The sequence below is a fragment of the Lepidochelys kempii genome, chromosome 3, assembly GCF_965140285.1.
Source record: "Lepidochelys kempii isolate rLepKem1 chromosome 3, rLepKem1.hap1, whole genome shotgun sequence".
Lineage (NCBI taxonomy): Eukaryota > Metazoa > Chordata > Testudines > Cheloniidae > Lepidochelys > Lepidochelys kempii.
The window spans coordinates 121001824-121026882 of NC_136382.1; the positions used below are offsets into that span (position 1 = coordinate 121001824).

Sequence of the window (25059 nt, forward strand, 5' to 3'; positions counted from 1 at the left end):
TTGATTTCAATTATAACACAGAATACAAAGTGTACAGTGCTCACTTTCTATTTGTTTTTTATTACAAGTATTTGCACTTTAAGAAAACAAAAGAAATAGTATTTTTCAGTTCACCTAATACAAGTACTGTAGTGCAATCTCTTTATCATGAACACTGAACTTAGAAATGTAAAATTATGTACAAAAAAACCTGCATTCAAAAATAAAACAATGTAAAATTTTAGAGCCTGCAAGTCCACTCTGTCCTACTTCTTGTTCGGCCAATCACTCGGACAAACAAGTTTGGTTACATTTTCAGGAGATAATGCTGTCCACTTCTTGTTTGCAATGTCATCTGAAAGTGAGAACAGGTGTTCTCGTGGCACTGTTATAGCCAGCATCACAAGATATTTATGTGCCAGATGTGCTAAAGATTCATATGTCCCTTCATGCTTCAACCACCATTCCAGGGAACATGTGTCCATGCTGATGACTGGTTCTGCTTGATAACAATCCAAAGCAGAGCAGACCGATGCATGTTCATTTTCATTATCTGAGTTAGATTCCACCAGCAGAAGGCTGATTTTCTTTTTTGGTGGTTCAGGTTCTGTAGTTTCCACATTGGAGTGGTGCTCTTTTAAGACTTCTGAAAGCATGCTCCACACCTCGTCCCTCTCAGATTTTGGAAGGCACTTCAGATTCTTAAACCTTGGGTTGAGTGCTGTAGCTATATTTAGAAATCTCATATTGATACCTTTTTTGCGTTTTCTCAGATCTGCAGTGAAAGTGTTCTTAAAATGAACAGCATGTGCTGGGTCATCATCTGAGACGGCCATAACATGAAATATATGGCAGAATGAGGTAAAACAGCAGGGGACATACATTTCTCCCCCAAGGAGTTCAATCACAAATTTAATTAACGCATTATCTTTTTAACAAGCGTCATCAGTATGGAAGCAAGTCCTGTGGAATGGTGGCTGAAGCATGAAGGGACATATTAATGTTTAGCATATCTGGCATGTAAATACCTTGCAATGCCGGCTACAAAAGTGCCATGCAAATGCCTGTTTTCACTTTCTGGTGACATTGTAAACAAGAAGTGGGTAACATTATCTCCTGTAAATGTAAACAAACTTGTTTGTCTTAGCGATTGGCTGAACAAGAAGTAGGACTGAGTGGACTTGCAGGCGCTGAAGTTTTACACTGTTTTTGAATGCAGTTATGTAACAAAAAATAACGGTTGTCTCTGTGTAGTGTAACTGACGCATATTGTCAATCAAGACTCAGCATGTTAAGCCAAGTGTTTCTGTGGAGGGTCATTCTCTTCATTTAATAATCTAATTGGTATGTCATGATGGGTGCTAAAGTGTGTCTCGAGAGTCATGAAAGAATGTAGAGATGTATATGTACTTTGTGTGATAAGAGAGTCAAAACTAGACCAGATATAATTATTGATTTATAAAGAAATTAAACTTCATAGAATTTGTCTGCCTTCAAACAGTATATGCAAGATTATCTCTTTCAGGTGGGCAAGTGTCTCCATTCTCTCGTGTCCAAAGTCAGTTTGCTGTTTGGGATCCAGAAGTTGAGAATATAAGTATTTTTGGCTCTAGGAAGAAGATATTAAAAGTCTCTCGATAATTTACATTTACTCCTTTGTAATATCATCAATAGGAGTAAAGAAATATTGGCTGGGTACCCTGGTTTTAGTATTTCACTGTTTCTTAAACAGTGTTGTCACCAAGATCTCCAGTGTATTTGCTTTGTCCTCTCACTTGAGAGCTTTGTAATAGTTATCTTTACTCTGAGGACTTCTCCTGTGAAAGTATGCAGCCTATCCAGCAGCACCTGTGAAAATGGTTCATGGCCTGGAATGAGAATTCGTCTGCTCTATGTATATGGGAGCAAGCAGCAGGATATACTAGTATATCATCCATGTGTTGGCTGTTGCCTCTTTTTCATTCCTGAAGGAAATTGAAGCCTTGCCTTCAGTTTTGTTGAGGTTGAAAGACAGTAATGAAAAATCTAACACATTTTCTTTACAGTTTTTGTGCAAATTGTGGTGATGTTTCTTTCTGTGTCATCTTTAAAGTTCAGAAAATCATATTACAGCAGCTGAATTTTTAATGGAAATAAAAAGCACTCTGCAGCAGAGCAGCTGTCTGCTCCTGTCCGTATCCCACCGCTCTGCGTGTTTAGAAGGGAAGTGGGTATGAAGCCAGAAATGCTGCTCTGATTGTGTGTGAAGGAAAAAAAAATCCTAAAGTTGTTTCTCAGCACCAGAGGAGCAGCTGATTATTGCTGTTGTGTTGTCCACAATTTGCAGGTGTAGCTCCTATAAATGAGGGACGCACAAGGGAATACACAATGCTAATTTGGTGATTACATGGACTATCATAGAATCATAGAATATCAGGGTTGGAAGGGACCCCAGAAGGTCATCTAGTCCAACCCCCTGCTCAAAGCAGGACCAATTCCCAATTAAATCATCCCAGCCAGGGCTTTGTCAAGCCTGACCTTAAAAACCTCTAAGGAGATTCTACCACCTCCCTAGGTAACGCATTCCAGTGTTTCACCACCCTCTTAGTGAAAAAGTTTTTCCTAATATCCAATCTAAACCTTCCCCACTGCAACTTGAGACCATTACTCCTCGTTCTGTCATCTGCTACCATTGAGAACAGTCTAGAGCCATCCTCTTTGGAACCCCCTTTCAGGTAGTTGAAAGCAGCTATCAAATCCCCCCTCATTCTTCTCTTCTGCAGGCTAAACAATCCCAGCTCCCTCAGCCTCTCCTCATAACTCATGTGTTCCAGTCCCCTAATCATTTTTGTTGCCCTTCGCTGGACTCTCTCCAATTTATCCACATCCTTCTTGAAGTGTGGGGCCCAAAACTGGACACAGTACTCCAGATGAGGCCTCACCAATGTTGAATAGAGGGGAACGATCACGTCCCTCGATCTGCTCGCTATGCCCCTACTTATACATCCCAAAATGCCATTGGCCTTCTTGGCAACAAGGGCACACTGCACTATAAAATGGTCTAACCAAAATCTTTCTGGAGATTCACATTTTTATATTAGAATAAGGACTGAAAATGTTTAGAGGTAATAATTTTCCATATCCCTTGTCGGTTGTTAAATACCTCTTCATAAGCAGATATTTGTACGTTTGTTTTATGTTTTAATCAGTTTATAGTCCTTTAACTGTGGATCACAAAAAATAGATTTATCTTTATTAATATGACGGCGTTATGGCAAAGGGTGTAATGTGGATTCCTAGATGAATACTAATGTTTGGCCAGATGGCTGAATTAAAGCAAACAGAGCTTCTGATGCAGCCTTCTTGAACCATGTACTACATTTCTGACAATGCAGTTACAGTTGGCATTAATGTCTCTTATTGCAGAGTGTCATTTTTGAGGTATCGTTCTGTGATGAGCAATGCACGTGCGCACGCGAACACACACACACACACACACACAGAGTTCAGCAACGCCAGAGCAAATGAAGCCAGAATGTAGGATACCAAAAAGTGTCACTAAACTTAAGAAAGGAAGATTTCAGTAAGAAAAGATGATTAGTCAAAAAAAGCCCTAAAGTTAAATAAATTAAGTAAAATCCTTAGAGGTGAAATGGATGCTACTTAGAAAATCAATACTAGAGTTTCAGGAGATATGTGTACTGATGAACAAAAGGGAACCAGAAAGGCAAGGAGTAAATCAATATGCCCTAATGGCAAGGTTAGAGAGGCAATTCAAAACAGAAATTCTTCAAATGTGGAAATCTAACCCTAGAGAAGCCAATAAACAGGAGCATAAATTACAGGAGTTAAATTATAAGAGGGAAAGGCCAGAATGGAGTTAGAAGAGCAAATAGCTAAGCATGTAGAAACAAACAGCAAGAGATTCTTAAATGTACCAGAAGCAAGAAGACTGCAAGATTTGGTGGGTCACTGGATCACCAGAGGGTAAAGGGAATAATTAATGAAGATAAAGACATTACTGAGAAGCTACATTATTTCTTTGCATCAGTCTTCACCATCAAGAATGTTGGGGAGATTCCTGCCCTAGACATGCTCTTTCTTGGTAACAAAGATTCTCTTTCAGTATCTCATACTCTCAGAGATTGAGGTGACAGAAGAAGAGGTGCTGAAGCAGATTGTCAATTTAAAATGCAGTAAGTCACCAGACCAAGGTGGCACATACTGAAGGCACTTAAGTATGAAGTGGCTAAGCTGCTAGCAAAAACATGCATCTCTCATTAAAAACAGCTTCTGTTGCAGACGATTGGAGGGTAGCAAATGTATCTGTATTTCAAAAGAAATGTAGGGATGATCTGGGGAGTGATAAATCAGTATGTTTATATACCTGGCAAATTGGTTGAAATGATAGTTAAAAACAATTACAAAACACCTGGAAGATCATGATATGATAGGGACTAACCAGCATGGTTTGTGCAAAAGAAAATTGTGTTTTACTAGTCTTGTAGACGTCTTTGAAGATGTCAATAAAGCAGTGGATAAAGGAGAACTGGTAGACATAATTTATATAGACTTGCAAAAGGCCTGTAACAAGGTCCCGCTCTAGAGCAGTGGTTCCCAAACTTTAAGAACCTGTGAACTCCTTTCAATAAACTGACAAGTCTTGCGAACCCCCTCCTAAAAATGAATATTTCCAGGGATTTTCTCCTTTACCTGAGTATAAATTATAAAAGCAGTGATCTTGGAAATATAAAATTTGTTTTTATGACATGCTTATTATGCACTATTTATTATTAAGTAATATTTACCATTACAGTATTTTTATTACATTATGAAAATGGCAACACTCTTCCAAGATCTCACTTTTGTAGCTTGTATCACTTTGAATAAGCCTGTTATAAGACAAGGCTCCTATGTTTCATCAAGGAGTATCAGATGTGAAACAGCATGAAGATATTTAAGAAGTCAACTCAAAGAGTTCCTACTACACAAGCATTCAGGTCTTGAACAGTCTAGGCAAACAACGCACGTTACAACAAAGCTTAAACTTGTTCTTCATAATAATTTTAAAAACTATACTAGCTGTCTATTTAATTTTCAAAACAGCAAAAACTATCCCCCTCCCTTTCCATTTCTTATAAGGAGTCTTGATGTTTAAATTTCCTCAGTAGGATAGATATGCTTGCTTGGTCTGCTTAGTTCTTGGAAGTCCAGGGGCTCCAGGCTGCTGGCCCCGTGCTGCCCGGGGTCCCTAGGGACAGCTCTGTCTGCCATTAGGGAATTTTTTCCCGAGAACCCCCTGTAACATTTCGCGAATCCCAGTTTGGGAACCACTGCTCTACAGGCTACTAAAAAAGGTAAGTAGTCATGGGGTTAGAAGCAAATTATTCTCATGGATCAAAAATTGGCTAGGATGCAGAAAACAAAGAGTAAGAGTAAATGGTTAATTTTCATAAAGGCAAAGAGTTAACAATGGGATAGCCCAGGGTTCTGTACTAGGTCCTGTGTTGTTTCATATTTTTATTAATTATCTGGAAAGGAGGGTGAGCAGTGAGGTAGCAAAATTTGCAGATGACACAAAGTTATTTATGTTAGGACCAGAGAGAATTGTGAGGAACTACAGAGAGACCTAAACAAGCTAGATGACGGGCAACACAATGGCAAAGGAAAGCCATGTCAATAAATGCAAAGTAATACACGTTGGAGGGGAAAATTTAAACTACCATACACACCTTACAAGGTTCTAAATTAGCTGTTTCAATTCAAGAAATGGACCTGGGTTATACTGTAGACAACTCAGTGAAGACCTCTGCTCATATGCAGCTGTGATCTAAATAGCAAACAAGATGTTAGGATATATAAGCAATGGGATGGAGAATATGGAAAATATTATGATGCCTCTATATCAATCAGTGGTGCAGCCGCATCTCGAATACTGTGTACCGTACTGTTTGCCATAACTTAAAAAGGCTATTATGAAACTAGAGCAGGTTCAGAGAAGAGCAATGAAAATAACCAGAGACCTGGAAAAACTCTCATATAAAGAGATATTGAAAAGATTGGAATTGTTTCTTAGAAATGAGATGAATAGAGTGGATATGATAGCCTTTATAAAATGAGTGGTCTGTATGAGGGAAATCAGTCTGAATGGTGCAGGGATGGGAGATTGTTTACCTTAGAAGGAGATAAGTAGGAGGGGACATGATTGATATAAAAATAAAGAATGGTTTAGAGGTGTAGAAAAGGAAATTCTGTTCTCTCTGTCTCATAACACAGATATCTCTGGTCTTAGGAGATATTAGCTAAAAGCAAATGTGGATGGTCCGTATGCCATTGTAGGCAGTCTTGTCGTACCATCCCCTCCATAAACTTATCAAGTTCAGCCTTGAAACAAGTTAAGTTTTTGCTTTCGCTATTCCCCTTGGAAGGCTGTTCTACAACTTTGTTCCTCTGATGGTTAAAAACGTTTGTCTAATTTTCAGTCCTAAATTTGTTGATGACCAGTTTATACCCATTTGTTCTTGTAGCAACCTTGGCCCTTAACTTAAATAATTCCTCTCCCTCCTTGCTGTTTTTATAGAGGGTAATCATATCTCCCCTCAGTCTTAGTTTTGCCAAGCTAAACAAGCCAAGGTCTTTAAGTCTCCTCTCATAAATCAGGTTCTCTATTCTTCCGGTCATCCTCGTACCCTTCTCTGCACCTGTTCCAGTTTGAATTCATCTTTCTTAAATATGGGAGACCAGAACTGCACATGATGAGGTATTCCAGATGAGGTCTCACCAGTGCCTTGTACAGTGGTTATAACACCTGTGTATCTCTGCTGGAAATATCTCCCCTGATGCATCCTAAAATTGCATTAGCCTTTTTCATGGCTGCATCACATTGGTAGCTCACAGTCATCCTGTGATTGACCAATACACTCAGGTCTTTCTTCTCCTCTGTCATTTTCAACTGGTAAGTCCCCAACTTACAATAAATACTGTTGTTAGTCCTTAAGCTCATGACCTTGTACTTTGCACGATTAAATGTCATCCCATTTGTATTGCTCCAGTTTTCAAGGTCATCCACATGTTCTTGTGTGATAGTCCGGTCCATCGCCATATTGGCAATACCTCCCATCTTTGTGTCATCTGCAGATTTTATTAACGCATTCCCACTTTTTGTCCCAAGGTCATTAATGAAAATGTCAAATAAAATTTGTCCCAAGATCAAGCCTTGAGAAACTCCACTAGTAATGTCCCTCCAGCCTGACAGTTGTCATTTCAGCATGACCCATTGTAATCTCCTCTTTAACCAGTTCCTTACCCACCTTCCGATTTTTGTATTAATTCCCACCTTCTCCAATTTAACTATAATTTCCCATGTGGAACAGTATCAAATGCTTTCCTTACTGCTACAGTAGTTCAGCTGCTGAAAATCTCATTTTGACAACATTATTGCTAAGCACCCACTGTGCTTGGTACTTTGCAAACAAGTATGAAGGAACATTCCCTGTAACAGATCAAATTCAGTCAGTTTTACAATCAGGTCAAATTCAAAGTAGATCGGTCAAAGAAACAGTCTGTGTTGTCGCGGCATGACGTGAAGGTGGTGATTATCTGTGGAAGGCTTGATGGAAGATGAACAGTTAGAGGAGGTATTGGAAGGAGAAGTAGGAGGTTTTTTGTGCACAGGAAGATTGGGTGGGGAGGCAACAGTTAAAATCTCAGGGCAGCCTGAAAGGAGACAAGAAGATGAGAGTGGGAGACGAGTACAAATGGTGACAAATAAGAGGCAAGGTTTGGCTGAGCAAAGGGAGAGCGTTTCCAGCCTCATACTTAAAGATGATATTGGCAGGCTGGTAACCAAACCATTACTTAGCATATACATTAATCAGAATTTAGCACACAAGCATTTGTATCACAAAGTGATTATAGTTAATGACCAAATTCTGCTTTGACTTATAGCAGTGCTAAGGTGGAATAACGCCATTGCCTTCAATAAGGCCTTCATTGAAGTTCCCCTGTGGAGTTACTCCAGGTTTGTACCAGTGTAAATGAGAGCAGGATTTGGCTTGCATTGTTTAATTTTATTTTTTTTAAACTTCCAGCCATGAAAAGCTTCCCCAAGCTCCTCCCCCATTTGCATTATCTCCTCTCACTTTCAGCCTTCTGTAGCTGTTGATCAGCACATGATGGGAAATATGGAATGTGTCCTCCTTTCATCTGCTTGGAAAGAACTTTACAATTACATTTCTGTCTGAAACTTTTTAAAATACTATTTGTACCAGTAAAACCTAGGATCACTGTAGCAGATGAGAAAATAAAATCTGTATTTCCCCTTTCCCCAGCTTGTTTAATTTGTACATTTTCACTGTTTCCCCTGTATAGTCAGTCATTTTCCCTTTTTATTTGTATGAGTGCTTCACACAGCAACAGGTTAGAGAAACACACTTGAAATAATGAAAAATGTAAGGGTAAAACCACAAAATTAGGTAGTGCACTAAGGGCACAGGGGCAGATGTAGTACATGAAACTACTTTTAATTCCTTTTTGGAAACTCACTAGATTTCAAGTTGTTCAGTTAAATTTGCCTAAAATATACGTGTCTTGGTTAGAACTATGTGGTAGCAGCAGCTGCCTTGAATAATGCATTTGTCATTTCATGGATTCATTATAATAACTTATTTATTGTTGGTTGCCAGTCTTCTAAAATTCTCTAAACACAGAGACCTTAACTTGTTCAAAGCATAAAGGCACAGGACATGCTTAAGGGAGAGAGAACTGTAAGTTCCAGTTTCTGTAGACTTACTGCATCTTCGTTAAATACTATTTTAAACAAGAAAAATCCTCACATCATCCATTTTGTGTTTGATATATTGGATGGAAGCTCTCCTCTATCTTTTCCTGAAGGTGTAACATATTGCCTTCCTCCTGGGCTATAATGATCTAGTTCTAGTTGATTGATTGTATTGTCTTTTGTCACGGTTGTCGGAGGACATTCTCCCACTTTCTCCCAAACTGTCGCTCATCAATTGAATAACTCATCCTCCTCTAGCCATCTTTGTGTTTCTCATAATCCATTTGAAATCTCTGCTAAAACCTCACTTAGTCATCTGTCCCTTTAATATTGTAACAGCTGACATAATCTCCTTTCGCCGCCTCTTGGTGTTCTGGATTATATAAACTCTAGAGGTATTGTAAACACTCTTGTAATCTTTCTCTCACATGCCATTAACAGCAATAAGGGCAAGGTTCAAATAATGTGTAGGGATTCCATTTAAAATAAAGGTTTCAGAGTAACAGCCGTGTTAGTCTGTATTCACAAAAAGAAAAGGAGTACTTGTGGCACCTTAGAGACTAACCAATTTATTTGAGCATATGCTGTCGGATGCATACTGTGGAAAATACAGAAGATGTTTGTTTTTATACACACAAATCATGAAAAAATGGGTGTTTATCACTACAAAAGGCTTTCTCTCCCCCCACCCCACTCTCCTGCTGGTAATAGCTTATGTAAAGTGATCACTCTCCTTACAATGTGTATGATAATCAAGGTGGGCCATTTCCAGCACAAATCCAGGTTTTTTCCCCCAGCGCGCCCCCCCCCCCCACTCTCCTGTTGGTAATAGCTTATCTAAAGTGATCACCACACACACACACAAACCCACTCTCCTGTGTGATCACTTTAGATAAGCTATTACCAACAGGAGAGTGGGTTTGGGGTGGGGGGGGGCGCTGGGGGAGAAAACCTGGATTTGTGCTGGAAATGGCCCACCTTGATTATCATACACATTGTAAGGAGAGTGATCACTTTACATAAGCTATTACCAGCAGGAGAGTGGGGTGGGGGGAGAGAAAGCCTTTTGTAGTGATAAACACCCATTTTTTCATGATTTGTGTGTATAAAAACAAAACATCTTCTGTACTTTCCACAGTATGCATCCGATGAAGTGAGCTGTAGCTCACGAAAGCTTATGCTCAGATAAATTGGTTAGTCTCTAAGGTGCCACAAGTACTCCTTTTCTTTTTATTTAAAATAAACAAATTGTTTGTCCTGAGTCCTCACCTGAAAACTTACTCAGGTTTTAGGAACTTAAACTTTAAACCCCGTGGTCATCCTTAAAGGTAATTTAAGTGTCTTCCCTTCTTCCAAGTACACTCAGAGTCTGGGTATGTGAGGAACACAATCAAGTTTATTTAGGGATAGATAGACAATCGAATAAACTATTAAACTAATGAGGCCAGCTGGTTGATTTCCAGTCCCTCTAAAGTTCTGCCTCCCAGCAGAATCCCCTCCTAGGCCTCACCTGAAAATCCAGTCCACCCCACTTCAATCAGGTGGGTAGAAAGTTCTCTCTTCAGTCCCACTCTCATTGAGGTCAACAGGAGCAATATCCTAATGCATAAGCAGAAGGGGGTAAATTAAGGTTGCACAGGCAGCCTTATTTCTTGCATTTCCTAATTTATGAGTGCTTGACTTTGCAACCTTAACAACATTCTTTGAACATGTTTTTTTCTGGGTTGTAGTACCAGTTTAGAGACTGACCCGTGGAACATCTCACTACTTTGCTTTGGATTAATTTTCAATGCACCTAGTTAATTGACAAGATGTATTCTAAGAAGTCTTAAATCAGTTACATTTGATGGAACTGTCTCTCTCCTAAGTGTCCCATTCTGTTGTTTTCAGGTACTGTTTGGCACTGCTGATGGTCAAGTTATCGTCATGGACTGCCATGGCCGAATGCTGGCACATGTTCTCCTTCACGAGTCAGATGGCATCCTCAGTATGTCTTGGAACTACCCCAGCTTCCTGGTGGAAGACAGCAGTGAAAGTGACACAGATTCTGATGACTACTCCCCACCGCAAGGTGATGTTGCCTTCAGCTTTTTTTTGTTTAATGTTTGCTAACACTTAACTAACAGCAGTGCCATGGAGCAGTCATGCTTTATAGTAGTATTGGAACATACATCTTCCAAGGTTTCATCCACAAGGGGCAGCGGATAGAACACTGAATAGGGAGGGAAAGACCTGCATTCTATTCCCACCTCTGCCACTGACCCACTGCAAGTCACTCCCCTCTCTGTCCCCATTGGTAAAGTAGGGATAATGATACCTTCATAAAGTGCTTTGAGATCTGTGAGTGAAAAACATGGCGTAAGAGCAAAGTAGTATCATTACTGAGCATGTCTGACACATTTTAGCAGTATAAGCCAGCTGTCCTCATGCATATTGTCATAGGACAGGTAGTCAGAGAAACTAGTGCATTATAATATAGATCCATATAAAGGGTCACCCATGACAATAATATTTCCAGTACTGTTAAACATATCTATAAATAGTGTGAGTTTTATTTCCAAGAAATCCTGTTTAACCAGTGATCATGCTTCTCAGTATAAAGTCCCTCCCTGCTAGTACTGAGCTTAGTACTTTTCATAAAAGGATTAGATGTGAAAATAGCCCTGCGGTTACACTAGCTAGGAAAAGGGTGATTAGGCCTATCAGTCCTCATGCTTCCAAGCATACATTAATTACCAGTTGCGGTCAGGATGAAGTCCCTTCCTCCCTACCATGGTATAGTATCGCATGATTAGGTGCACCAATTGGCTTTTAAACCATCATAGAAGTTAGAGATGGCAAAGACCTAATAGATGATTGTGTTCATTCTCCTGCAAGGGCAGGATATAGTCCCCCAGTAAAAGGACAGTTCAGATACTAAACTGATACTCCTCTTGGCTAGTGCTGGGGACAAAATTGTTATTCCAGTATATCAAGTCCAACTAATTTAAAGAATAATATAAATGTTGATGGGACAGTGGAAAATTAAAGTACATATTGACTAAAGATGAGTCTGAACCAGCACCTCAGATCTGATCTGTTGGTTCCAAACATGCCCTGGCAGTTCAGATCTACTTCAGATCCACTCCAAAAGGGGCATGTTTTCTGTAACCAGTTTAGGTGTAACTTAGAGTGGCAGAAATCTTGTGAAATCAGCTAGTGAGAGTTGAGCACCATTGAACCTGGCTTTAGCTCAGGCTTTCATATGGATATGAATCACCACCTCAGCCCCTCTCCAGTAGTGCTGGAGCTTTGCCTTTGTAAAAGAAGAGGATGAAAAGGATTCCTGTCACTTCAGATTTCCAAGGAAGCTTTAGATGAATGGCAAGGAAAAAGGTAGTTGTATTTTGTTGCCATTTTGCAATACCAAGGGTCCAATTTTGGGGTGGTGGATTTGGATGAAGGATGGGAGAGAACTAGCAACTCAAAATGATCCTTCGTAGAGCAGGAAACATGCTTACTGGTGCTGAGTCAATCAGGAGTGGGTGGACTCTCATTACAGGCCTGCTTCTAATGATTATTCTAATATGATGTGTTCTTTTTAAAGCTTTACAGGTGCATCAGAAACTTCTCAAAGGTGACAAGCCTTTGACTCACATAGATGTGTGGGAGGGACTTGATGTGTGATGGATTTTTACTCATCTAAAAACAATGCCAATTTATGTATTTATTTGGAAATGTACCAACTATAGGACAATTTCTTTCCTCCAGGTACTTTTTTGATCACCCCTCTTGTGAGTTCTGGAAGCACTGCCATTCTTAGCCAACTGTGTCATATTTGATTACTCAAAATGCACTGCGCTTGGGTCCTGATAACTGTCTTATCTAGGGACTGCAATGTCTTCTGTCAGAACCAGTCAAAGAAGAGAATTAAATAATGAATGATACAGATGGTGCTATTGGTCATTAAATATTAAATACAAAGGAAGTTTCACATGAACACTGAAAAATAAGCTTATGGAGGCAAGGACATTCTAAGAAATGGTCACCAAAGCACCGTTTGCTCATATCCCCCTTGCATGTAGGCATCAAGACATATTTGGACTCTGGTCAGAGGATACACTATTTAGCGCTTAACATGTAAAGCACTGAAATCTGTAAGGGGTTAGTTGCTATACTCAGATGCACTTACGATGTTCCTGGTGTCTTCAGCAGAATCCCCCAATGTGATAAAATGTAGCAAGCATATAATTGTAAGTATGATTATAATAGTATAATACAGTATTATATGTATAGTGCTTTATAGGTGTGCTGTGGTAAAAATGTCTGGTACCTAGTCTTTGTTACTTCTTGGTGACACTGACTACCCAGTACTTTCAAACGCCAGCTGAAATGAATGACTCCACCCTCCCATCAGTGGCTGTGGAGAGAGAGAGAGAGAGAGAGAGAGAGGCATAGGCCTAAAATGGAATAACAACAGAGTTTCAGGCAAGGAATACTAGAATACCATAGAGGAGTGGAAAATTTGCTTTCAGTTTCTTGCGATCACACTCTAGAGGTACTGTTCTTTGGATGGGGAGGGTACAGGTTAGAGGTTGGTTTCATAGTGTCAGAGAGGCAGGCTAACTAGCCAAGTGTATTTTGCCTTTGGTCATGTCCATGGGGAAAAAATAATCAGGCAGAATTCAAGTCTCAGAACTGGTCATTGTGACAGTAGGCTGGACTGAAATGTGCTTTTACCTGGGTTTAATCGCATTTGATAGCTCCTTTTTTGCTTACTCAACAATCTTGTTTTTGCAGATGGTCCAGCTGCATATCCAGTCCCTGTGCAGAACACCAAACCACTACTCACTGTCAGCTTCACGTCAGGAGAAATTAGTTTAATGAACAACTATGATGACTTGTCTCCTACTGTCATCCGCTCAGGGTTGAGAGGTACAAAAGAGAGACATCCCTCCCCTCACATACACAGTTTTTCTTCTGATGGTTTCATTTATTTATTGTCTATATGGTTGTGTTTAGTGTCTTGCCTGGTACCTGCTACAGTGATTCTCATTGTCAGCAGTGACACCTATTGATATAATAGCAAAGTACAGCTATTAGACTTCTTGCTTTTGAAATAAGCTGGTAGCTGATTTTATATTTCTAGGAGGCATTTCGGATATTAAAACCTATTTAAACAGTTTGCTTTCCTCCAGGCTAATGCCATAATGGTCCTGCCTATACGTGGTTGTTTATGAATGCCCAGGTAACTTAGTTTTCTTTGTATCCTAAATTCATTATAGGATCAGTCATTCTTGTATCAGCCAAATGTAAGTTATAGCTGGTAGAGTTATTGAGTATTAGGTAGAAATATTAAGATGCAAGTCATTTTGAGAAAACGAAAACTCCAGTGATTAGTTATAATCTGTAGACAGCTAAATATTTACTAAGTCTGTCTGTCTGTCTATGTGCGCCTGCACACCTTCTTGCAGAGTAAGACACTGTCATCAGGCTGCCATCCCAACTGGGAGTGGTGTCTTGCTGTGTTTTGGTAGGCATGTGCCTGCTACAGATTCCCCTTTCAAACTTCCCGGAAATTGTCCACGGAGTCTTTCTGCAGATAAATAGGCCTTGTGGGGTCAATTTGATTACAAATATCCCATGCATATTAATCATAACAAAAGTCCTATTACTATAGTCTGGATTTCCCCAGCATAGTCTGAACAGTGTAACATACAGCCCTAGTGTCCCTCACTGTGTTCCACTTCTTCGGTACAGCCCTCTCCAGTCCTTATGCTAGGACAGCTGGGAATCATTAGGAAAGGGACAGATAATAGTAAGAAAATATCAGATTGCCTCTATATAAATCCATGGTACACCCACACCATGAATACTGTGTGCAGATCTGGTCGCCCCATCTCAAAAAGGACATATTGGAATTGGAAAAGGTTCAAAAAAGGGCAACAAATGATTTGGGGCATGGAACAGTTTCCATAAGAGGGGAGATTAATAAGACTGGGTCTTTCAGCTTGGAAAAGAGACAGCTAAGGGGGATATGATAGAGTCTATAAAGTCATGACTAGTGTGGAGGAAGTAAATAAGGAAGTGTTATTTACTCCTTCTCATAACACAAGAACTAGGGGTCACCAAATGACATTAATAGGCAGCAGGTTTAAAACAAAAGGAAGTACTTCACTCAATGCACAGTCAACATGTGAAACTCTTTGCCAGAGGATGTTGTGAAGACCAAGACTATAACAGGGTTCAAAAAAGAACTGCCTAAGTTCATGGGGGATAGGTCCATGAATGGTTATTAGCCAGGATGAGCAGGGATGCAAAACCATGATCTAAAGTATCCCTAGCCCCTGTTTGCCAGAAGCTGGGAATGGGCAACAGGAGATGGATCACTTGATGATTACCTGTTCTGTTCATTCCCTCTGAAGCACCTGGCATTGGCCACTGTCTGAAGACAGGGCTAGATGGACCATTGGTCTGACCCAGTATGGCCGTTTTTAAGTTCTTATCCCTTCCAGCTGGAGTGCCACCCTGCTCTTCCCAACAGAAACCCTCACAGCCTCTCTGCTGGGAGCATCCTTGCCAGGGGAGCATCCCTCATTCCCCTGGCCCTCTCAGTTCCTCTCGGTCCAGCTCTGGAGATGTCAGCCGGTAAGCTTCTCTTTTGCTGCCCAGCCTTCAGCCATCTCCGGCCCTTGTCTTCAGCCCTCTGGCTTAGAGCCAGCAGGCAACTCTCTTCCCTGCTTCCCCTGCCTTCAGCCCTCCGGCTCTAGCACTCTGGCTTGGGGACACCATCCAGCAAACGCATCTTAATGCTCTCCTGCCTTCAACCTCCCCCCCAGGTCCCAAACATATGGTCTCCTAGCCAATTTCTCCCTCTTCAGCTTTCCCCAGAGACATCTTCCAATCTCCCACCTCTCCTGACTGACTCTCACAAGGACTCTCTCCCTCATTAAGTCTCCTCTGACTGAACCTGGCAACCCTTACCTGCCCTTCCTGACTGAACCAGTCTGCTCTGGCACCGGGGAGCTGGAACCACTTCATTTATTGGGGCCAGCTTCCCAGGCCCCAATTCAACAAAGTACTTAAGCACATCCTTAAAATTAAGTGTGTGACTAAGTCCCATTGATTTCAGTGGGACTTAAACAAATGCAAAACTGCTTTGCTGAACTGGGTCCTAAGATACTTCTCAGGATGGGTAAGAGAGGCAGAATCTGGCCTCGAAGATAGTGCATTGCAGTAGGAGTCTGGAGATCGGCTCTGTTCCTGGCTCTGCTGCTGGGTGACCTTGGACAAGCCACTTCAGCTCTCTGTGTCTCAGTTTCCCCATCTGTAAAATGGGGGTAATGATACTGATCTTCTTTTGTAAAGCACTTAGAGCTGTATAGATGAGAAGCAATATATAAGAGCTGCATGTTGTTATAATCATAGATGGGCAAAAGTGCATTTTCAGTCAGAACTAAAAAGAATTGAAGAAATGAGTTTATTGATCTCCTGATATTTACAGTATCCACACAAACAAAAACTACAACTTCATCCTTAACACCTATATTTTAGAAATTTATGTAAAAAAATATTTACACAAAATGCACTAGGGTCATTTCACCCTTTACCATTTTCTATGCATATGTGTAACATACACCATGTACAATTATAGTTCTAGTTATACTATATGTACTAGTCAGTGCTTGAGATCAGACCATGGATGAGGGGGTTAGGGACTGAGTTTGCTGGGGGAAAGCGAAGTCACGTGAGCAAATCTGGGGGATTTTTTATTAGGATTTTTTTTTTAATTATGCACTTTCCCAATGTTTCAATCAGACATTTTGCACATGGTTAACTCAAACATTTCTGATTTTCTAGATCTGAAAATAAATTCAAGCCTGAATGCAAAGTGAAGTGCATTTCTTAAGGATTTGCTAGTTTTCTAGATCTTAAGGATTTCTTAAGGATTTGCTAGTTTTCTAGATCTGAGAATAAATTCAAGCCTGAATGCAACATGAAGTGCATTTTCTTAAGGATTTGCGAATTGTTTAACATCATGATATTTTTCCAGATTCAAATAATTTTCTTTAAACGTGGTTTGATATTTCAAGTCCCACTGAGCCAGGGCTGAGTATTCAAGATTCATATTACATAAAGAATACCTAGCTTTAGGTCACCACTATTAACAATGATCTTTTAGGAGTGTGACAGATTCTAGTTACCAATCTGCCTGAAGCATCAGGTGATCAGGCTGAGGCTGCAGGATCTTTTTTTTTTTGTTTGTTTGTTTTGGGGGGGGGGGGAATGAAGGAGCACACCAAGGGTCTAAGTTTTAAAGCTTTATTAGTAAAATAATAAAGTAGCAGCAGAGAGTGCTGGGGGGGAGGGGTTCCCCATGTCACACAGAGGAAGGAAGAAAGCGTTAGTGCCCCAAGCCCTAACCCACTTTCATACTCACACACGCACTACCCGAGGCTGGCCAGGCCTGGGTGTAACGTAAGAAGAAGAGGGAGAGGGATGGACGGGAGTTCTGTCCTGTGCACACAGATCGTCCAGGGTCCGCTGTTGATCTCCGATTTGCCTCGCCTCTCAGAAGGGTTTTTAAGTCCTGGGTTCTTTTGGGGGCATTTCATTCAGCGACCTCTGTTCCCTGTGCTCTTTGTACCAGTCCAAACCAGGTCTCTGTGGCCTCCTCAGCTTTCCCAAAACACATCAGCTCCAGGGATGCAAAACTTTGTTTTCCCCCCTTTCGGCTGGCCTTCGCCATCTCATTCGTTTTTGCAATCTCTGCAGTCCTGCTCAGGTTAGTTCTCCTTTTCTTATGGCTGGCTGGGATTGGCTAAGATATGAATAGAGCTGCAGGCTTCTCGTCGGGCTCCATGACCTTGGACTGGGGCCAGCGTCTTATCTTCTGACTGAGCTAGCTGAAGTATTGAGTTAACCCATTCTCTACTCTCTTCCTCCCTCCCCCTTTGGCCTCTCGCAGCCTGCAAAGGAATCTTCCACTCCACACTCACACCTTTGTCCCTTCCCAAAATGCCTTGCGAAGCTTGCAATAGCATTAGCAATATACAATGCTGATCTGCCTCTCCCAGGGGACCTCCTGAGGGATGGGACCATTGGGGTATGACAGGAGCTCCCCATGTAGGGTGACTTTTATCATAGTAAATCCAGATACAAGGATCCTGGAAGCCCCTCTAGTAAAGCCTGAAAGCTCTTCAGAGAAAACCGCCATAAGTCCAGGAAATCTTTGGCATAGGCTTCTGATCAAGGAAGTTGTTAGCTTTGGTGACATCAACAAGACAGACATCCTCAGGTTTCATTTTTTCTTTTATTTCCACCAATATTATGTCTTTAAAAGTCTCTGGAAAAATACATATAAAAAAACTAGTGGCATCTCAGCATTAATCTTGAATTATCAAAAACTTCTAAGTCAGGAAGTTGCAGTAGTTGAAATTGGTCCTCCAAGAATTAACTCAGCCACCTTGCATTCTGGTTGTATCTTCTAGCCCGGTTTTCTTTTAAAATATAACCTTTAGTATACTATTGTTGGTTTGTTATTCCTGTGTATAATAAAAAAGAACATGAATTAATGCTGGTGTAGTTAGGGACCCTAAATTTTGAAATTTCCTGTCTTTTGAACATTAGCTATTTCAGCCCTAACATTGCATAGGTTTTTGCGTAGAATTAAACTACTGCTATTGGGGGGCAGATCCTTAGCCACACTATGGTAGTTTGGCACAGTTGGTGCAAAGCTGCCCTAAAACCAGCTTGGTTAGCGTTGGGAATATCACCTTGTATAGGGGATCCTTGGGTGACATGGAGGCTCCTCAGTCAGGGAAATGGTGTCATGGTGGGAGGAACCCCTATGACCTGGGAATCCCCAGCTGCCAGAATGGCTCCTTGGTGCCATAGGGAGCTGGGACAGTTTAGAGCTGCTTTCTGGTCTAATGTCCATCGGGGACCGGCCCAGCATTCAGTCAAGGAACAAGAGGCACAAGTCATACCCCATTCCATTTCCAGAGCTGTGCTGAGCACAGTGCTGCCATGACCCAGGATCTGGGCCTATGTCTGTCTGTCTGTCTCTTCTACCCTTTACTAGATGGAATATCAGACCTCCTGAAGTACGTATGATCATGTAACCCCCCCTAATCCCCCTGGGCTAAATGCTAGGGCACAAGCTATAGTATCAACATCTTTACAGATTGTGAGCCTGACTCTGTGATTGATTTCAGTTGGAATGGAGGATGCTTAGCACCTTGTAGGATCAGACTATTGAGAGGCAATAGGGGAGGCAGAGAGAGAGAGGTTATGTCACCATTTTGCGGCTTGAGCCTACCCATGATCTGCTGTATACCTGTAGGTATTTCAGGGGTTGCTGGTGTAAGTTTATTCGTATTTCCTATGTTTTTTCCTCTTGTCAAAAGAGTGGTCATGCATCTTTGTAACTTTTGGTGGTTATCATCCCATGCTAAGGATGTGGGAGAACTTGAGAACAACTCACGGAGTTTCTCTGTGCTCTCTAGCTACAGAGGGCACTACTAGAAGTGCCTCATATTAACTGGATAGTCTTCAATATTGCATGTGAACTCTCGTCTATGGGTCTGTGTTTGAAATATGCAAATATTGCTCTGTGGACTCTGCAACAGGCTCCTCCGTCTGTATATACTGCTGAAGGCTACTATATGTATTTTCCAAATAGGCCTCTGTGAGGATATCACACCCAAAGCAACATCAACATCCTTTTGCTGTTATACCAGCTTTGCTTTAGGTGTAAAACATTCTGTCACTTTGCCAGGAACATTCATATTATGTTGCATTCAGAAAAAAGCTGCTTTCACTGTTGGAAGAAAATTTTGCTTTTCCCAAACTCAAATTCCTCTTTCCATCCACCAAAGATGCATGGAAATTCTAACAGACCTGAGGCAAGTTAAATATAGACTCATAGACTTTAAGGCCAGGAGGGATCATCTAGTCTGACCTCTTGCCCATTGCAGGCCGCAGAACCTCATCCACCCACTCTTGTAATAGACCTGTAAATATAGGTCCTGCGTTATTCAACAATCTCCCTTTAATCCTTACACTTTACCTTTTAGTTTATGCCCTAGATGCAAGCTGTGTCTCTGCCTACACTGAACCCAACTCTCTGTTACAGTGAGTTGCTTTTCTTTCAGGGTTCAATTGTACCTGAGGGCACAGCCCAGAATAAGAGTTTGTGTGGAGTAACGTTGTCCCAGAAGGAATGTGTCCCAGAGCTCCAGGGCATTTAACTCGTATCTGCTACTAAACTCTTCATGGGAGGCAGCTTACTATCCCTCATGTGGTAGGCCAGTTCTGGTGGCTATTTACCAGGAAAGCTGAACTAACAAGACACATGCCTGTCTTTACCAGGATCACTCTGCTTGTGATCCTTCCACTTCTTCCCCCCACACATACATACACCTCCCATCGGTCTCTGTCTGTTTAAACTTTAAGCTCCTTGGGTCAGGGACTGTGTCTTCTGCATTTGAGAAATGCCAGCCCCATTCTGTGTGAGACCACAAACTAAATAATAATGATATAAACTGTAACTGTAATTATTCGAAGGACAGATGTTCTAAACCCAGAAAGCTACATAAGCCACACTAATGTCCTTGTTCTCTTTCTTGAAATGAGGACAAGAAGAGGCCAAAAAGTATTAGAAATGAGATCCCCACCTCTACTTTGGCCTCTTTGCACCAGGTAAAAGAGGTGGAGCAACATAAATGGGTTGTAAAAGCCCCAGTTGCTGCAAGGGAAGATTCCCCTGGTGCAGGAACTGAGGAAGATAGCTGTGAGGCTGTTATTCAAGAACCCCCCAACAAGCCCTGGCATAGGGGCATGTTGTGTGTGTGGTGGGGTGGCTATGGGGAGAAGAGGGACATATTGGGGGTAGGGCTGCAGCACATAGCATTGTGCAGATTCCAGAAAGGCTGCCACGTCTTAGACTTCAAAGCTGTCTAACTGATGCCGGGGGGCCGCTCCAGCTTCTGGAGCAGGCCAGGATCAAAAGGGCACACAGGTGTCTTAAATCCACCATAATCCCCCTCTTCCTACTAGGTTGAGAGTTCAAGTATGGCACAGCACATCACCTCAGACTTTTGCCCAAAAGAGGTTGTTCTGTTCTCTTGGGTAAACAGAATTAGGAAGGTTATTAGAAATGGGTTTGGTCTGTCTGTCTCATTGATTTCTAATATGTCTGTCATAGTATCCTAGGAAGAGAAATTAAATCCCACTGTAGAAACACTTTAAGGGAGAGAATTTAGAGGAACATCATGCGTGCTAGTCTATGAAAAAATCCACTTAAAAAACAAATATCCTGTCTCTGTTATGTTCAGAAGCATAATCCCAGTGAGAAATATAATCAGAAAGGCAACAGTTGCAGTAATACAAAACCATATTAAAATTGCACATAGAAGTCCCTGAAAATGACAAGCTGACAACTTAAAACAATTCTGAGATCCTTTCTGCCAACTCTCATTTCTCTTCTGCGTCTTCATTTGAAGACCACTTCTTGCCCATAAATGTCTTCAAACGTTCTTAGAGAAACAAAGTGGGCGAAGTAATATCTTTTATTGGATCAGTTTCTGTTGGTGAGAGAGAGAAGGTGGAACAGATTGTTTTGCATAAGTAGTTAACATAGTTCAAGGAATCATTCATGGAACAGTGGCCTATTAATACTTCTCCATTCATTGGGAGGGGGGAGGGGAAAACCAGGGGTAGGGGGTTAGTGAGTTATAGATAGTTGTTGTTATAAGCCATAAATCTAGTGTCACTGTTCAGTCCACGATTTTTAATGTCTAGCAGAGTTATTAATTTAAATTCCCAGACTCATCTTTTGAAGGTGTTTTGTAGGTTTCCTTTGAGGATGAGGACTGAGATAGATAGAGATATAGAGTGATCGCTTTGTGAAAATTGTTCACCCATAGGTGATACAGTGTTTTTGTCTTTTATTATTGTTCTGTGAGAGTTCATTTGAGAGTGCAGTGATTGTCTGGTTTCACCCACATTGTTGTTTGGGCATTTGGTGCACTGGATGAGGTACAGCACATGTTGGGGGGTTGTTTGAAGGACCTCTCCAAGCTCATCATTAGAAGCAGGCTCCCCACAGACCAGCACACATCAACTCACCAGACCCTGTCAGAACAGCAGATGCAAAATCTGTAAATGTATTTCTTCTGCTACGATGATCAATACCCTCCACAACACACTTCTCAAGATTGATGGGTCCTACACATGCCTGTCACATGTGGTATACCTCATCCAGTGCACTAAATACCCCAGTGACAACCATGTGTGTGACATGAGACTATCACTGCGTTCTCAAATGAATTTTCACAGAAAAATAATAAAAGACAAAAACACCCTATCTCCTGTGGGTGAACACTTGTCACAAAGCGATCACTCCATATCTGATCTCTCAGTCCTCATCTTCATAGGAAACCTGCACAACACCTTCAAAAGATGAGCCTGGGAGTTTAAATTCATAACTTTGCTAGACACTAATGACTGAATAGAGACACTGGATTTATGGTTTATTACAATAATCTGTAACCTACTAACCACCACCCATAGGTTCTCCCCCCTCCCCCCATGACTGGAGAGGTATTAATGGGCCGCTTCACTCTGAATGACCCCTTGAAACAATCTGTTCAACCTTGTATTTAGCTGTGACGCTCTGAGTACATTTCTCAGACCTGAAGAAGAGCTCTGTGTAAGCTCAAAAGCTTGTCTCTCTCTCCAGCAGAAGTTGGTCCAATAAAAGATACTACCTCACCCACCTTGTCTCTTTAATATCCTGGGACCACCACAGCTACAACAACACTGTATTCAAAAGGTTCTTGGCAGACTGAGCATCCCCAACCAAGCACAGAGTTTGCCTGGCCTGCCTTCCATCTCTGGTTTAAAGGGAAAAGTCTCTTCAGGCCTGCTCTGTAGTCCTTGCACACACGCAACTGCCATTGACCTTGAAGGCAGCAACGCAAAATCTTATTCCTGTGCTCTTGCTGAAGTAGATGGGGGCTGGAGGGCATCAGGGGCAGAAATCAGCATCCCAAAATAAAGGCCTGGGCAGATGTCTGTAGGAGAGGGATCCCTATTGATCAAAAGAGAGTAGCTGTGTGTGTATTGATGTGTATATTGTGTATAACATCTATAATACATTATTTTGCTCCTTGCTGATACTTGCATCCAAAATGTAGGCCCTGATATACATTGTAGACTCTTTGCAAAGCTAAAGAAGGCAATATAGTTTTTACACACCTGTTATATTTTATTAAAGATAGAGCAGATTACATTTCAAAAGTGCATAAGTGACATATTAGCCTAAGAGTCATTGAAAGTCAGTGGGACTTAGGCCTCTACGAGCTGAGTTTTTAAAGGTGTTTAGGTATTGCTCTATTAAGTGTTGCAGCACCTAACTGACCTTGGAGTCTAATTCCTCTTGACCTTCAGTGAAAGTTGGGCTCCTAAGTAACTTTTGATAATGGGACTTGCTACCCATATTGGTTGTGTCCTACCCCACAGGTGTCTTATCTTTGTGATTTCAGATGTAGTGGTGCAGTGGTGTACACAGGGAGACCTGCTGGCTGTAGCAGGCATGGAAAAGCAAAGTCAGCTAGCTGACCTTGGTAGCAGTTCCATTCTGAAAAGTGCACTCGTCAAGTTCTACAATGTCCGTGGGGAACATATCTACACTCTGGAGACTCCTGTGCAGGTAAGGGATGTTTTAGAAGTTAACCCTGGTATTAATACCAGAGCTTTAGTAACTTTTCACCTACATTATCCCAATAATATAGGAACACATTACTGAAGTGTTCAACTGAATGTGTTTAACAAGTTCTAAGTCTTTGATCTCATAGAGCTCCTAGAATCTGAATTGCAGGAATGTATCATACAAATTATTATTATTATGAGTATTATGGTAGGGCCTTGAGGCTCCAACTGAGATCGGGACCCCGTTGTGTGAGGCACTGTACAGACATATAGTGAGTGACAGTTGCACCAAAGACTTTACAGTCTAGACAAGACAGACACAAGGATGAGAGACAAGGAACTAAAGAGCAGCGAGACTAAGGCCCAGATTGTTAAAGGTATTTAGGAATTGTTGTGGTCAGCGTTGCAATGCCTAACTGATTTAGGAGCTTAAACCTGATTTTCAAAAGGGATTTATGCATTTAGGAGCCAAAATCCCAGTGACAGTTAATGGGATTTTGGTTCTTAAGTGCCTAAATCCCTTTTGAAAATGAGATTTAAGCTCCTAAATCAGTCAGGTGTGGCAACACTGAGCACAATGCCACCTAAGTACCTTTAACAATCTGTGCCTAAGTGCCTTACCCAAAGTCACAAAGGAAATCTGTGGCAGAACCAGGAATTGAACTCATATCTCCTGAGTCTAAATCCAGTATTTTAACCACAAGACTGTCCTCCCCTTCTATTATTTCCTTACATATACAGACAACTCTGTCTTAGTATAGGGTAGGATGACCTGATAGAACAGGAGGTCCTACGATGTATGAATCTTTTATTACCTTTATGGGCAAGGATGGTATTATGGGTAAAACACAGGATTTTGAGTTGGGAGGGCTTGTTTCTGTTCTCAGATTCACCACAGACTTCCCACATGACCTTCGGCAAGTCACTTAATCTCTCTGGGTGAACTTCAGCAAAAGACCTATATGCCACGTAAGTCCACAGAATAAGACTTAAGTGGTGCATATGTTTTATGCTGGCTCTCTGAACAGGAATGAATTTCACCTTATGCCTTGGTTCACTGTCCATAAAATAGGGACAACAACTCTTTCATTCTTCTCCATGGTGTTGTGAGGCTTAGTTAATGTTTAAATGCTCTGAAATCCTCAAGTGATGGAATGTTCCATAGATATACATTATTATTATTGTTATTGTTTGTTGTTTACTTTGTTTATTCTGCAATACCATGAGATGAAGTGAGTACAAAAGGCTGAGTTAAGGACATCATAGCAAACTAACTCCCGCATTTCCATATTTGTATTTATTTATCTCTCAAGAGTAGCATACAGTAATTAATTCCTTACATTTTAGTTTGGATTTAATTCTTCTGTAAGTTTTGTCTGTTTATAATAATATGCTCCGCATCCAAGCTTGGGTGCAAAACATTAGGGACCCAAATGTGCATATAGGCATCTAAGTGCTGATATAGCTCTTGAAGGGCTTGTCTACACTTGCAGTTTGTACCACTGTAACTATATCTGTATAGTTAAAATAATACAACCCCCCACCACCACCCAGGTGGATGCAGTTATGCCAGTATAAGGGCTTGTCTACATGGGGACACTTAGGAAAATTAATTTGAATTACCTAAA

At 41.1% G+C, this 25059-nt stretch overlaps 1 protein-coding gene across 5 annotated transcripts in view; it reads left to right on the forward strand.

Annotated features, from left to right (window-relative positions):
* Positions 1 to 25059, forward strand: part of TULP4 (TUB like protein 4) — a 279854-nt gene that overhangs the window by 205247 nt on the left and 49548 nt on the right. For 4 of the 5 annotated variants that reach the window (XR_013635570.1, XM_078852213.1, XM_073337795.2 and 1 more), the window contains 3 exons: positions 10628 to 10808; positions 13517 to 13651; positions 23266 to 23432. Coding sequence is in view for 4 of the 5 variants with exons in the window: in XM_073337795.2 (XP_073193896.2) it covers positions 10628 to 10808; positions 13517 to 13651; positions 23266 to 23432 (483 nt within the window). In the remaining variant the exon portion in view is untranslated. Of the gene's footprint in view, positions 1 to 10627; positions 10809 to 12580; positions 12970 to 13516; positions 13652 to 23265; positions 23433 to 25059 lie in introns of those variants that run through there. The other variant, XM_073337799.2, reaches the window with a different exon arrangement.